This window comes from Pelecanus crispus, chromosome 2 (assembly GCF_030463565.1).
Source record: "Pelecanus crispus isolate bPelCri1 chromosome 2, bPelCri1.pri, whole genome shotgun sequence".
In the NCBI taxonomy this organism is placed as follows: domain Eukaryota; kingdom Metazoa; phylum Chordata; class Aves; order Pelecaniformes; family Pelecanidae; genus Pelecanus; species Pelecanus crispus.
Genome location: NC_134644.1, coordinates 101,862,992 through 101,878,595, shown reverse-complemented (window position 1 = coordinate 101,878,595; position 15,604 = coordinate 101,862,992). Strand labels below are relative to the sequence as shown.

At 36.1% G+C, this 15,604-nt stretch overlaps 1 protein-coding gene across 2 annotated transcripts in view; it reads left to right on the top strand.

The window, feature by feature from the left end:
• Positions 1-15,205, top strand: part of PTPN3 (protein tyrosine phosphatase non-receptor type 3) — a 97,159-nt gene extending 81,954 nt beyond the window's left edge. For both annotated transcript variants that reach the window (XM_075704849.1, XM_075704848.1), the window contains 4 exons: positions 2,660-2,788; positions 10,182-10,327; positions 11,004-11,139; positions 15,128-15,205. In XM_075704849.1, coding sequence (XP_075560964.1) covers positions 2,660-2,788; positions 10,182-10,327; positions 11,004-11,139; positions 15,128-15,205 — 489 coding nt within the window. The remainder of the gene's footprint in view (positions 1-2,659; positions 2,789-10,181; positions 10,328-11,003; positions 11,140-15,127) is intronic.
• The last annotated feature ends 399 nt before the right edge of the window (positions 15,206-15,604 follow it).

Genomic DNA, 15,604 nt, shown 5'->3' with positions numbered 1-15,604 from the left:
TTTCAGGGATAGAAAAGATGTATGTTCTTGCCAGAGTATCCCCATTGCCAAATGCCAAACCTTTTCCCAAACCCAGAGGTTTTACATTCTAGAATATTTCTTTATTATAGGATAAAAACCTTCCGCCCCTGTTCCCCCCCCCACTACCGTTCATTTTTTTAGAAATGGATGCATTATTTTGGCTTAAATTTAAAGGGGAAAATATTTCAGATAGAGTACTACAGTAAAAGTCATAATGGTTAAAATTTGGATTTCAAGCCATGAAAATTGAGCTGTAAGAAAGGTAGAATTAAGAAATTTTAACGTTTCAAAAATTCCAGCTCTTGCCACTCTGTATTAGTTCAAAAAAGGAGTTATAGACAAAAAACGTTATGGATGGCACAAACAATGTTGATAAGTTGATAGGGAATCCAAATTAACTAAAGCTGAAATACAAGCATGTTGGGAATATCAATTTGTTGGGTTTCTTTTGGAGCCAGCAACAGTTATTATTACAATGTATAGGCAGTGAAGAGGACAATTATAGCTCGGCTGTTTTGGTCACACAAATTAAGTTTTAAGTACAGCGTGTGGGGAGTCGTGTCAAGATGGTTGTTTATGACTCCCTTGGATATTCTTATAGCTCAGCTGGACTTTTTCTTTAGTATGCCTTTTTCATAAGTCCGGTGGACTCATACTTGGAAACTACTTGGTTTATATTTGTTACATGAAGGCAATTATTTACAAGATGGAGTTGAAGTGGAAGATGAGAATATCCAATTACTGGGATGAAGTGTGGCGACCTTTATGTTGATGGGCAAACTTGAGCTGTCTTCAGTGGACAAGGATTTCACTAAGCTACTATCTCACTGGAATACTTTTTCCAAGTTCAGTCTATTCCACAATGTTTTGGCCTTTGATTAGATGGAAAATGAGGTGGCAAACCTTCTGTCGTCAGCACTGCTCTAAGCTTACCTTTTAAAATGAGGACTAGATATTGGCATGAGGATTGTTTCTACAAAAGTTACATGTACACTGACCAGATGTGCCTATCTATCTGCCTTTAGAAGGTGAACCAGAAAAAGGAAGACTATAATTTCAGCATAATTTCTTACTATTAGCAGCAGAAGACAGGAGAGAAAATGGTTCTTTATGCTTGTACACAGAATTGATTAATCTCTTTTCTTTTAGAAAAGATAGAGTATTTTGTGGATGTAATTTTAATATTGAATTCCACTTCAGCTCTCACTTGTATTCTGGTGTACTGCATATGCAGTTTGAGGTACATCAGGTGCATTCGCTTGCATGTGTGACTTTGGTTGTCACATGTTGGTAAGCTTGTAGGTTAATCCATTATGGCCTTCCATGAAACCTGGCTGAGGCGGAGGGCAAATTACACTTTCCTGCATCAGCTGGTATGTTTCTAGGCCTTTGTATATAACTTTAGCATTTAGTTATACAATTAGTCATTTAAGAGAAGATCTCTGTCTTCAGTCTTACATCTGACAAAGAAAAAGAAATATGCATCTCTTTGATAAATGGCATGCACATGAACTAAAGTTTTTTGTCCGTTCTTCCAGTTTCTGAGCTCAGTTTTCCCTAGAAAACATGGAGGGCAACTTTCATTATATGACCAAGTTACTGGTGTTTATTGTGCCTGCAATAACTTCCTATATAGTATTCTTGCTACTAAAGTTTATAAGCATTATTCTGTGTGTTAAAAATATTTTTGCCTTAAAACACGGAATACGATCAAATGGAAAAATGAAGAAGTGTTTTCCCACTCAGTGAATTCCTGTCAAAAGCTGAAATAACACATAGCTCTTAGTGGCCTGAAAACTAATACCCGAATTAGGGAAGCAGTCTTCAGAAGATAGCTAGGGTTGCTTCATTACGTTCACCACTTGCTTTCAGGGAGAGAAGGGAAACTCTTCTTATGGAAGCAGCCAGACAAGTACCAGGCAGGCTGAACTTCTGGGCGGAGCGTGTTAAGGGGTGACAGCGCTGTTGAGTATTCCTTTTCCTGCTCACTCTCTCTGCAGAATGAGTTATCTCTTAGGGCCTCCAGAAACTGAGCCTGCCTTGCTCTTTCCCTCAGCCGTGAGACTGCAGTGTTGGAATTGGGGATTCCATGGATAGAGATTCCACAGCCTCATAGGACAGCTTGTTTCTGTGCTTGACCATCCTCACTGAAATAGTTTTTGCCAACATCTAATCAGAATTTCCTTTTTTGCATTTTTTTCAGTCACTTCTTGTCCTTTCATTGTTCACTTTCAAGAAAAGTATGGCTTTATCTTCGCTATAACCTGCTGTTAGGTGGCTGAAGATAGTCATAAATTCTCCTCCCTTACACTTTTCTTCTTAAGATGGAACAAATCCATGTGTTTCTCCTCCTACATTATGCCTTGAGAAGTCATGTTAGCGATTGTGGTTTAGTACCAGACAGAAAGCATCTTGCATCCAATTTACCTGAATTTTTATTAAAATGACTAAAACACAAGTTTATAGAGAACTTAGCCTGTTTTGTTATGTTATTTTCCAATTTGGATGTAAACATCTCACTAACAAACCAGAATAGATTTTATACCGCTCCTTGAATTCCCTGAACCATAGCATAGGAGCGGAGGCTCAAAACAGAAGTGCTTGTATAAAGTTGATATGTGCTTCATTTTCTTTACAGACGAAATGTCATCAGTATTGGCCTGATCCGCCAGATGTAATGGAATATGGCAACTTTCGTGTCAGATGCCATTCTGAAGATTGTACGATTGCTTATGTTGTTAGAGAAATGGTGATCACAAATGTTGAGGTAAATGCCTGTTATCTTTAATTATCCCCAAGCAAGCTGAATTAATACATGTATAGATAGGCAGATGGAGACTCCGTGTCTGAGCATGTGCATCTCTGTGTATGAATATACGTACGTGTGTGTGTGTATATATATACACACAGTTTTATAAAAAGAATATGAGTATATATTATATGAATCAACATAGTATGATTATTTCTTTAGAACTTCTTCAAAAACACTTTCTGAAGTTCTATAATACATTAATACATTATGCTGTACAGGTACTGTAATAAGCTTCATAAAGAATTTTAGTGCTTTCCTGTAAACAGTTTTGCAGTCACTGACTCTTCACAATTATTTTGATTTTCAGTGAGAGGTTTTTCTAAGTAACTGTGCTCTTTCAAGGATGAAATATGGGTCATTTGGTTAATGGCACATACAGCTAGAAGAGCTACAAAGTAATGAATCAAATAGTGTTGTTTTGAGAGAAGATGCAGAATCTCACCAGCTCCTTTTCATCGTCTTTAGTCAGATTTAAAAAAAGAAAACAAATCCTTATCCTTATATAGTTCAACTGAAATGCGCTCAATTTATGTAAGGTACTTGCATTCCTGAGCTGTTAACACTTTATGCTAGTAGAAGGGTTATAAAGCAAAGAGGAAGTTAAATACATGGAATACTTCTCGCGTATCAGCTTGTGTTGTGAAATCTGTGTTCAGATCGCATCTAGACTTCCCACAACCTGAATATAGGGGGTGAAGTTTGGCTTTTATTTGTAATTTCTACATTTCTTATACATTTCCCTCTTCATCTCTTTTCCAAAATTCTATGGTCACAAGTATTTTCTAAACAGATGAAGTGTTTGTGCTGTCATAAGATATGTATGTAAAAAACCACTGTGTACTGACCAAATGCTGATTTACAGTTCCAATACTTCAATCTTTAAATCTCTGTTCTACTTGTGTAGAGTTAAGTAGATTTTACTGTTACTAAAATCACTAGTGGTAAGAAAGAGGTAATATCTGTTTCAAAATGTAACATTTCATTGATGTTCTTACAGCAAGATGACCAATCCTTTAGTCTCATAAATTTGTAACTGAATCTATCACCTGACAGTGCAGCCAAATTTGTTTTAATGTGATTAAGATTTCCTTTGTAGTCATAAACATGTGAGGTGCCAGTACTTAAAGGTCTTTCAGTTAAGATGGTTTACAGTGTTTCAGTTTCTAGCTATGAGAAACCATCCAGTCAGGGAACAGCATGATTTTTGGTTCTGTTTTTCAGCCAATTAATCTGTAAGTGATAAACTTGAATGTCAGCACAGAAGAAATTAATGTCATTAAAGCAGTACTGCAGAGTATATGTAGACAAACTTTTAGTCCCTGTCACTCAAATTAGTTGACTGCAAATCAACTTTGGTGAGCTAATACTTCTTGTAAATTTCAGTTTACTCTTTTCAAATACTTGTTCTTTTTCTTGGTTAGTATTTATCAAACTGGGATGTAATTTTGAGTAAATTCACCAGTGGCTGTATTCAGGATGTGTTTTCACTTCAGGTGACTTATTTACTAGCATGTGATAAGTCAAAATCCTTATGAGAACGGGGCAGTCAATTTTTTTTTTTTTTTAATACAAGTTAACTCTTTTTGAGATAAAGGTTATGTGAGAATATAGTGTGCCGTTGTAGGTATTTTAACAGATGTGAAAGTTCCAAGGATCTTCAACTGTGTAAGTTCTCATGAGAACTCTCAGTTGAGAACATAGTTTCTAATCCAAAGGTGTATGCTTGCATAGATTTCATCTAGGTTAGACAAAAGCATGCTAAAGCTAGTCCTAGGGGATGTGTTTTTGTTGTGGTGAGGGGAAGATTGTTTTGAGGGGGAGGGGTTGGCTCCCCCTCCACACACACACACACCCCCCCCCCGCAACCCAAAACACTGATGTATCTCCTAGTTTTACATCTCATTTGAGCTGCTTTCTTAAAGCTGACCAAACATACTCTTTTGGAGGCATCTTGTGTTTGAGTAGACTTTGCAAAGCTTTATATGTACTACCTCTCACTGATACTGTTGTTATATTCTTTGAAGAACACATAAAAAGTCATCTGAATTCAAACCAAGGTTTTATTATTCCCTGAACTAACGTGAGTATCATTGTAGCTTTTAATAGTAAGATGGATAAAGCTTCCAAGCTCACAAGAGACTTGATTTCTGTTGGAAAGGCATATTTGTGAAAGAGTTTCCTGTGAATTAAATTGCACAGATTTCAAATCTGCCTTTAGGGGAAAATAGCTCAAAAGAGAAGTTTATGAAATTATGTCCTTGGCCTTTTGTTCATATATGTTCAGAAGACTTGAGGAACAAGAAACTTCTTAGGATTTTTCTGATGCAGTTTAACTCGGTGCTTCTTTACCTGTAATTGAAGATCAGCAAATGACTGCAAATGTGTTAAATATTTGTAACCTTCTAAGTATCATGAAATGAAATAAGGATTAAATTCCTGCCTTTTCTTTTCAAGACCAAAATTGAAAGCTATCCTGTAGCAAAATGAAAGAAAAGCAAGTAAAGCACCAAGTTTGGTTTTATGAGGTTGGGGTGGTTTTTTTTAGTTTTTAAAAAAAGCATCAGAACACTTTGGGGACCAGAACAAACAGTCTAAAGGAAAGAAATTGTGTAGCGTGAGTACAAAATTCATCACACAGTGCACTATTTTGTAAAACAAGATAAATATTTCTTTTTAATCATTGAAAAAAAAGCATGGGAAGCCTGAAGCAAACTTTCATTCAGTTTCCTTTAAGAGAATTGCCTTGCAACATATCATTGCCCATTAAATCTCACCAATTTCATCCAGTTATGTTTTGAAAAAAACCTTTTTTGCTCCTTTCCCTTGTTTAAACAAGCATGTTTCTTGGTTTCAGTTAAGTGTGACTAGAACCCAGCCATGGAGCTTAGCAAGGCTGTGGAGATGATGCTTGCTGGGGCATATTACTCACATAACTGAAGACCTGTAATTTTGCAAGGTTTTGGTGTTTTTTTTTTTTTTTTGCTACATCTTATGTTGGTTGTTGCCACACCTTGTTAGTTGTTTCCAAAGTGCCCTGTCATTCTCCCACCTGATCAGTTTTATCAACTAAACTAAATCATTCAAGCAAAAAAAAAAATTCAAGATGTTTAAAAACTGATTTAATTTAATCCTTTAAAGACAAGTTATACCATTGCTGTAATGAATGAGGAGTGAGCGCCAGGAGAGAGCACTTACACCTTATAAACAACCCAAGTCAAGGTAATTAAGACAATTCCTTGTGTCATAATGTGGACTGTTTAGCATGATTGTTCAGACAATGACAATGCAAATAGAGGGATTTGGGGAGATAAGCTTCTTTTTAATTTAAAAGCTATCACTTTCCATGGACATCAGAATGATGGAGGGGATGGTTTGAATAAAAAGAAAATAAATTGATGCAGCAATTCAAACAAATTGAAGATTAAGCATAAATTCATTTTGCTAAGGAAGGACATTGCTGTTTGCTGAATGGAGGAGGTAAAGTTGCAATGAAGAATGACTAGTATCTTTCTGTTTGTTAATGACCAGCATGTAGGCCTTCTAATGATGGGGTTAAATTGATATTAGATGAAACAAAGGCAGCAATGTAAATGGGTATACTGCCAGGACTTTCTGCTATAAACAGATTAAAATAGAATCTTTTTAATTTTTACACATCTTAATTGTTTGGGCTGAGGCTTTCCATGCCATTTGTCTTCCTTGCCACATACATGTCATACAAAAGTTTGTGAGGGGAAATGTTGAGTTTGCTTATGTTAAAGATTCTTAGACTGGTTCACTGAAACTTTTGCTTCTGTACATTAAATAAGACCTTGCATTTTCTCTTTCCAAACAAATCTATATAAATTTGACCATGTCATCAATGTCTTGAACAAACCTGTCGCACTGCAGAGGTATTTTTAAAGGCTTCTCTGAAAAGTGTCTGCACTGAACATGTTCTGTTCTGTCAAACGCTTGTGGTAGAAGAAAAGAGATGGCTTTGAATAGTAAAGAGCCAAAGAGCAAAAGTAGATGAAAAGTGTTATGTCAAGGGTGTACAGAAGCACAATGAGGTGGGAACAGTGGTCCGAAGAAATGTCAAATGCTACTGCCAAAATATCTATTCTTCAGAAACTAAGCCTTAAGACTGATCACTGAGTCTCAGCTTTCAAGGTATATTTGTGAAGCTCACTAGCAAAGACCATACCTTTTCCTGTTTAGAAGATAATAGAACCGTTTCAAGGTTAATGTAGTTCTACATGGTGAATTTTTTTTTTAATTGAAGATTATATTATAACCTAGACCAAAGAGGACATTAAATGAAAAGGTGAAATGCAAAATCAATTGCTTGGATTTTAAGAAAAGTCAAAATTAAGGTTGAACTTTCAAGCCTAAATTTCCTTCTTTCTGTATGAGTATTATCATTCTAAGCTGTGTGTGTTTTTCTGAAGAACACATGATTCTTTGATTAATCAGAGAGAGTCATTTTAGGAGAATGAAACGAGGAACACGGCCTCTTAATGTAATGATAATAAGCAACTCTTGCTGTCTCACTTTGTGTAAGTTTAGACTTACAAAACATCTTTATAAAGCCTGGCTTTTATTAGTCCTAAATTCTACGTTTATCAGTCATTAAGATGCTACAATAATGACTGTCATTGAAAACCTCAGTGCAAAAAAAAAGAATTTGTGGAAAGAATTTAAGTGGACTTGCAGAGAATAATGGTTTGGACAGCAACTTGAGTATAATGAGAAGCTACCTCTTATTTTCCATTACCAGGTTTGTACAAAAAATCAGGATCTGGCAGAAATAGTGTGTTTAAAAATAAGTATCGTTAATAGGACATGTACAGTGAGGCCAACTATGGGACCAGTCACTATAATTCTAGCACTTTTTTTAATGTACAAGTGCTAGATTTTAGTAACTGTGGTCTTTTAATGCAAGTTATTTCCATGTGTGGTGGTATTTTCTGAATTTAAAAGCTGACTTTCATTATGAGTGTAAAGACTTGAAGACGTTATATTAAAAAAAACCAACCCACTAAAAATAGCTTAAAAATCTGTACTTCATCAGTATTGATTTGTATGAGTACTGATTTGATATCTTCTGTATGAGACATAAAAGTATTAGAATTAGAAAAACTAGTACTAACATATATGAATATAACTGCTATTTACAATAGGTTACAATACATATTTACTAATAAAAAATTGAGTATTTTAAAATACTTGGGCATTTTGAAATTCGAGTGATGTAATGGTCAAGTTTTAACAATTTGAATCATCTCAGAAGAGCTCAACCAAAAGAATCAAAACTGATTATATCAAAATACAAATAACGAGAAAACTATACTGAAGCTTGAGGCATACCTGGAATAATTAACAATCAGCTGTGTTGATCTCTAGGGATGAACAGGGCATGTAACAGAAAATGAAGATGATCACACCAAAAGAAGCAGTTCTGAGGACTAAGTGCATGGTCTTACAATGTATTCTTACTCCAAATAAGTCTTACATAACCTGCTCGTTGTACTTAATGTCTATCAACTATTAAAAAAAAAAAAATGCAACACGCTATATTTGAGCCTGAATTATTGATAAGTAAAAATTAAGTTAACTCCTTCCTCTTTTCTGAGCTTGTAAAATGGCTTTTGATGCTACAGATCACTGTCGGTGGTTCTCAAGTGTGCCACTGGCACTTACCCATGATGTATGGTTTGAAGTTCTTGATGCGCATGGAAGGTGACTGGATACTCACTCTTAGATAAATTTAGAATGAATCAAGTCTTTGTTTCACCTGAATGCTGTAATTCAAATGTCCCTGATTGAAGAGAATCGGCTCAAACAGTTGCATGTAATTGCTACGTTATCTCATTTCCCTTTCGAAGAGGCTCTGATTAAGCATGCGCAGATTTGCAAAAGAGGACTTTTTTAATGACATTTTCTTGTCATGTTTTTGTATTTTTTCAATCTCTGGCATTTCAGAAAAATTTAAAGTGTAATCATTTGGTCAAGCTCAACTACATAATGGCAGCAAAGCTGAGTAGAAAAAGGCCATCCTTTTTCTTGCAGAGATCCTGGTCATTGTGGGGTCTTTTGATGACCTGGATGATAGATCCCAATACAACTTGTATTACAGTGAGCTTGGTCATTAATGTTAGATTACATTGTCCACTTGGGCCTTATGCTGGATCTTTTAATTGTGATTGCTCAGGCTCTGGCTCTAAGAAGCAAAGTATGAGCTGTGGTGTTTATCTTCATGTCACTGCAGGCAATTGTAAATTTCTGCAATTACTTTGACTGGAATAAATGCATTTCCTAGGACTCTACTTGGGTACATAGGCAGTAGGTATTCTGTTACTAGCCCGCTCCCTGGGAGCAGAACCACTTCCTCCAGTGGAAGAGGAAAACAAGCAGTTGAAGGCATTTAAAACAGGTCATATATTTCAGTAGTTGTGCACTTAAGAGAAAAGGGAAAAAAACCTCTTAGAGTCACTAGCATCATGAAAACATTCTTGTGTGGACCACTAGGGAGAGGCCAGCTTTTATAGAGTAATACAGTGATAAAGGAAAGGTTTATTTCAGGAGGGTGTCAAATGTTAAATCTAGTAATGGGCATTGGTAAAATGCAGCTAACATTTTAACTGTTGCTAAATGTGTGGAAGAAATAAAGGAACATGAAGACTTGTCTCAGTTTGTAAAGACTGAGATCCTCATTGCATGATGCAGCAGAGCTCAGGAGTGTCTTAAGTTTTTTTTCCAGAAAAGTATCTGTGGGTCATACAAAAGTCATTCATGTATGTACGATGAACATATATGTATGAACAATATATATATTGTTTTCTAACAGAAGACAGATTTAGCAAATGTTGCAGGCAGCTCTATCTTATAACTGAATCTGTAAGTACACACACATACATATTTAGAACAGATTGTGTGCCCCAAGACCCTGTTGTTTTGATATTGTAGTTGTTCTGCTGTTTTCAGCTGTTTCTTCCAACCTGTTCTAAACTATTATATAGTACTATTATGCATAAGTCTTGTAGCATTTTACCTCAGGTAAATCACTGATGTCAAGGTATAATAAGTGAACAGTCAATAAATTAAAAAAATTAAAATCTGGTTAGATCACAGAAGTTAAACTTGATACCTCATTTACTTAGAAAATATTATGCCTTTTGCATGCTTTCTAAGAATTACGTGTTCATACTTTACTCTGAATTTTAAAATGACAAACATTTTCTACATCATATGCATCTTATAGCATCTGCAGAATATGCATACTGTGAAAAGTATGACTTGTATCTAGTAAACATCCATACAGGAGTCATAACACTGAACACTGTTTGAAAACCTTACTGTATTTTAGACAGAACAACAACACACTGTCACCCATCTCCAGTACGTTGCTTGGCCTGATCATGGTGTTCCTGATGACTCCATGGACTTCTTGGAGTTTGTGACCTGTATGAGGCCCAAGAGAGTAGAGAAAGAGCCGGTCCTTGTTCACTGCAGGTACTTGTGTTTTAAAATCCTGATTACAGCTTTGCTTCAGCCTTAGAATAAGCATTTGCTTTGAAAAGTGCGTCTGCAAGACAGGAGAGTCCTTGAATTAGATGAAAATGTTAAACTGTGCAATACCAGCATTCACTGTTGAGGAGAGAAGCACTGGTGGTGTATCTAAAGGACGAGTTTTTTCTCTCCCTTTCTCCTGCAACCTTTTGGTGAAATGGCTTAGTCATGTAATTATCGCAGAGCTGATAATCTGCAGTGTAAGTTGTCTCCATTTTTATCCTCTACCATTGCTGTAACCTCATTTTGAATGGTGCTGCAACATTTTTTTTTCCTGCTGTTTAAGTGCCTGTCAAAAAGCAGTCAATTCACTTTACCTTTTTTAGTCAAAAATACCAACCAGTACATTCAGATTTGTAAGCAGTTATAATTGTTAAAAATCCATTTACTTTAAATGAGGTTTTAGTTTTATTTATATAAGGATTCTTTTCTTTTTGATAGTTGGCAGGAAATATTACTGAAGTGGCTTTAAAGATAAGCTTTGCACTCTGTTCTAATTTTATTAAGGACGTCTTGTAATTTGTAAGGCTATTTAGCATCCTGGCATTAAGACTGTTATGAGTCTGGTGCATTGCAAAAAACCTAATTTTATAGACTATTTTTCTGTTACATTTCACAGCGCTGGAATCGGTCGCACTGGTGTATTGGTCACTATGGAAACAGCCATGTGTTTAATTGAAAGAAATCAACCTGTTTATCCTCTGGATATTGTACGAAAAATGCGAGACCAGCGAGCTATGATGGTGCAAACATCAGTAAGTGGTGGAGAGGAAGCCTCATTTTCTGTATATATATACACTGCACTTGTCCAGTTTTAAAACAGATCCAAAAAATTTTTTAAATTATCTAGTTGTATGAGTCTTCAGTTGCTATTATATTTCATGCTTCCTACATTTAGCATAACATAACATTGTGGCAAAGGCTGCTTTGCTTGTGAGGTGTGTATTTAACTTTTCTGTAAATATTTCTTACCTTGCCATTAAAAGATAATTGATTTCTGTACATTCTAACTACTTGCAATGTATGAAGTCAGACTTGCACAAATCATCTGTTCATGGTCCTTTGTCTAAAGTCTCTGCAAGAAGCTAGAAGAATTTTTTGCTTTTCTTTCTAGTACAGAGCCTATAGGAAGTTATTAAACTGAAGGTAAAATTAAAGGTTTTGTGGTATGATCTGAAGAGAGGAAATGGCCTTTCAGGAGGTCACTATACCAATAGAAATTTGATAGGAACAATATACGTATTTTTTTTAAATTGTGCCACTACTCCAGTCTGGAAAAACAAAGGGCAAGAATGAAATTCAGGAAAAGTTGGGTAGTATTAATAACTGAAATATGAAAATAGAAGGTGGTTTTAAGATAGAAGTGGTTCAAAGACAATTTGAGAAAATGAGGGCAATTTTGCATCAGCTTTGGAAATGAACATATTGGCGTTAGAGACCAAGGATGAAGGATGGGAAGCTCTACTTTCTTGAGCAGAGGTTGAATGACAGAATATTAAGTGTGGGTTATCTCAGAGAGCTAAATGCCTTATGACAAATGGAAGTAAAGGGGTTTAGACCCACAAAGTCAACAGTTAAATTGGGCATTTCTGTCTCTCGTCTTCAAAAGAAAATGCCTTGGCTTCCACTTGATCAAGGGAAGGACAAAGGTAACTTGAGAAAACAAATTCTATTCATTAACAGGTTAATGACTTGCAGGAGTTAGCATTATGACTGACTAGACAGGGAAAAAGTCTTTTGTTTAAAAAGGGTGTGAAAGTGTCAGGTATTATGGTTGCTTGTGTAATCTTAGAGTGCTCTGTGAGCAGCGATTGTTCATGCATGCTCCTGGGACTCTTGTCATTCATTGCAGTATGAGTGTACTCTCTGGAAGTACATCAGGACTGTATGGTTGAGGAGGGAGTTGTCTGAATAGTCCCCTGCCTGTTCCTTGCAGAAATGGAAGCTGAGCTTATGACAAAGGATGTCGTAAGATGAGAAATACTAGCCTCAAGGTTAAGGAAGCTGTTGACTTCTGGAGTTGTACCTGTCTACGCCCCTCAGTTTCTAAAATTAACTGAGCAAGTTCAGGCTTAAACTTTCTAGACATGGTTGTCTTTTTGAGAATCAGACATGAGAACCTGATGTAAACTTCAGCTTGCTGGAAGGCTGAGTCCTTCCTGTTACAACAGAAATCAGCAGAAATTGTCCTTGCGCTCTACAGTTTGATGTAACTGAAGAGTATGGGGAATAGCAATAAATACACTGACAATCAGACCCCCAGTGTGGAAAACTGAGTATCTAAAATAGGATTTATTCTTTACCTTGCTTGCTGTGTTCCACAGTTCACTCTCAGCACAGTCAGGAGAGGGATGATCTGTAGCAGCAACACTGTGAAACTGAATTCACTTGTTATTTCTGAAGTATGCAGATGCTGTTGTGAAAAGCTGATGAGCAGAATTGGCATATTGTACTGTAAATGAGACACCGAAGCAAGGGCTCAACTGCGAGAAAGCAGAATATCAAAAAGCTGCATGTTAACATTTTGATCTATCCTGGGTGCTCTATCGCATTCCCATGCCTGCATTCCAGCTAGCCCCACTGCTCATATTTGATATTCAGCTTAGGGCTTCTGGGAGAAGCCATTAGGGATTGTTCGGTTGTAATAGAGGGATTGTTCAGTTCTAATAGCCTTGCCTGAAGCATGTTCAGCTGCCCTGTGGGGATTGCGTGTGAGCTCCAATTCTAAGATGATACACATAGCCAGATGCATGTTATGAGTTAATATCAGACAGGGCATACTCAGTAAGTAAGACTGGACTCGTCAGAGCTGTTAATTGGTCAGTTTAGTGTCTGCTGTTAATCACGTCAAAGCTGTATTTTCTCAAAGACCTGTAGTTCAGTCATCAGGAACAGCAAAACAGGAACTTTGGCCAAAATAATAATGCTACAACAAAATTTGTGTAACTGCATGACCTTTCATTAAAAAAAAACCAAAAACAACCCCTAACCATTATGTTCCATTAAAGAGAAATTAGAGATACTTAACAATACAGAAAGCAGTGCTTTAGGATGTCCATAATAGAACTAGTTATCAGCTGAGTGAGCAGTAAGAATACCATGCAACAGATAAGAGCAAAGAAAACAAGTAGTCAGAGTCTGAGTCAGAGGAAGCAGTGCTGAAGTGCTCATTCTTATTTGTTCAGTAACTTGATCACACAAAGGAGTTAACAGAAGGGTTCAACAGAGAGCTAAATATCACACTTGGCTTGTTCAGGCAGTAGAAATATGCAAATGACAATAACAATGAAGAGAAAAGTCAAGGTAATTAAGAAATAAAGACAAAAGAACAGAGTGATATTGAAGGTGGGAGTAATTGACTGAAGGGTTGAAAGAAAAGGCAGGAAAATAGAGATGCAGAAAATTAATTTCCATCCCCCAGTTTTCCTTAAGTTTTTCTGTACTTAAGAGAAAATGTATTGCCAGTTATGGACAAGAATAATGTTCCTAATTGCTGGTATTTAAATGCAACCTAAGGTCTTTCGCAGTCCAAGCATTATCTTTTAGCCCTGTCCTTTGGGACATATTGGGGGAATGTTTCCAAATGCTCCTGGAGAGTTGGCGAGAGCTGACGTACAAGGGCAGCTGGGATAACATTTTAAAGGCGTAAAAAAGGATTTAGAATATGTAACGCTGCACTCCTCTGAACATATGACATGGAGCTTTGGAGAAAGGTGTTCATTTGGGGGTTTTCACAGTAGTGAAAAGTACTTTTGGAGAAGAGGAGAGGTATGCTTTGATCTTTGTAAGTTCTTTTAAATTTCCATCATCTTATGTTCTCGGAATTGTATTAGTCATAAAAATTTATTCAGGCTATGTGGATTTTTAGTTCTGCACTGGTCCTGCTGCTGATGTCTCCTTGTATCACTTTTCAGAAAGAAGCTTACAGACTAATTGCTTTTTAACAAACAGGTACATCACAAGATCTTGGAAGAAATAGTCTTTGTAATAGTATGATTCAAAAGAAACACTTATCTAGTTTGTGAAGACTTTATAAGAACTAAATGAGTTCAAAATGTTGTGTGACAGAAGAATTAATGTGGCTGCTATTATTCAAAATTATTCATTCCAAAATTTTGATCCCATTCTGTTACAAAGGAGATGTGTGGTCTGATCACAAATTGAAAATAAAGTGACTCCATCTTCTGCAATAGCGTAGGTACTTTAAAAAAAAAAAAGTTTCTAGCAAGGCAGTTGGACCTATATATCCTATATGGTAACTTTAAATGCATTTTTGGTCACGTAACTTAAATGTGTCCACTAATACATAACTGCAGGATTGGCAAGGTTAGAATACTTGTAATAATCGGATAACAGTACTAAAAAAATAGATGAGATATATGAAGAACATTAATAACTAGTTGAACTTAGTCAGAAGAATCGTATAAATTTGCATAGCTTTAACAAATAAATCCTGTTCCCTGAGATTTAAGCATGCGTTCTTTTAAATTTGGGGATTGTGTTTTCCTTGGTGTGAGATTTTTTTTTTAATGCTTGTCCTTCAAAGAAGAATAAATGTTACCTTTCTTTACTGTGAACACAACCAGGAGAGTTGGGTTTTCTCCTTCCGTCGTTGTAACTCCTCTTCTGTCATTGTCCAGGAGAAAAGGAAGCAGTGGGACTGTTAGTCTTGTTAAATACTACTGTATAATCAGGAGTTTAACTAATCATCCATAAATGTTTTTGTTTTTTTTTCTTATACAGAGTCAATACAAATTTGTTTGTGAAGCTATTCTTCGTGTTTACAAAGAAGGATTGGTTCGACCACTGGATTCCAGTTAGCACAGCAGTGAAGGATGAATGCTCTTTTCCCCTAAAAAGACTGCTCTTTAAGTAAAGCAAGGGCTTGTTTCTGAAACCAACTAGAATGGACTAGAAGCCCATGAAAAGACAGATGAGCACATTTGAACTGTGGCACTTTAAATTTCTCAAGAAGATTGCTAAATCATGTACAGTATAATGAAGTCATGTAGATAAATATTTGAGAGCAATTGTGTGTAATATACTGTATTCACATAGGCACCATAAACAATCATGGAAACCTTAATACATATCTTTTACTGCCTTAAAACACCCTTCACTTTGGAAGTTACAAAGGTCCTTGTGTTTCTTTTGAAAATGCAAAAAGAAAACTAATAGTATTGAAATGATTCAGCTTAAGAAGGTATTTAATATCTCTGT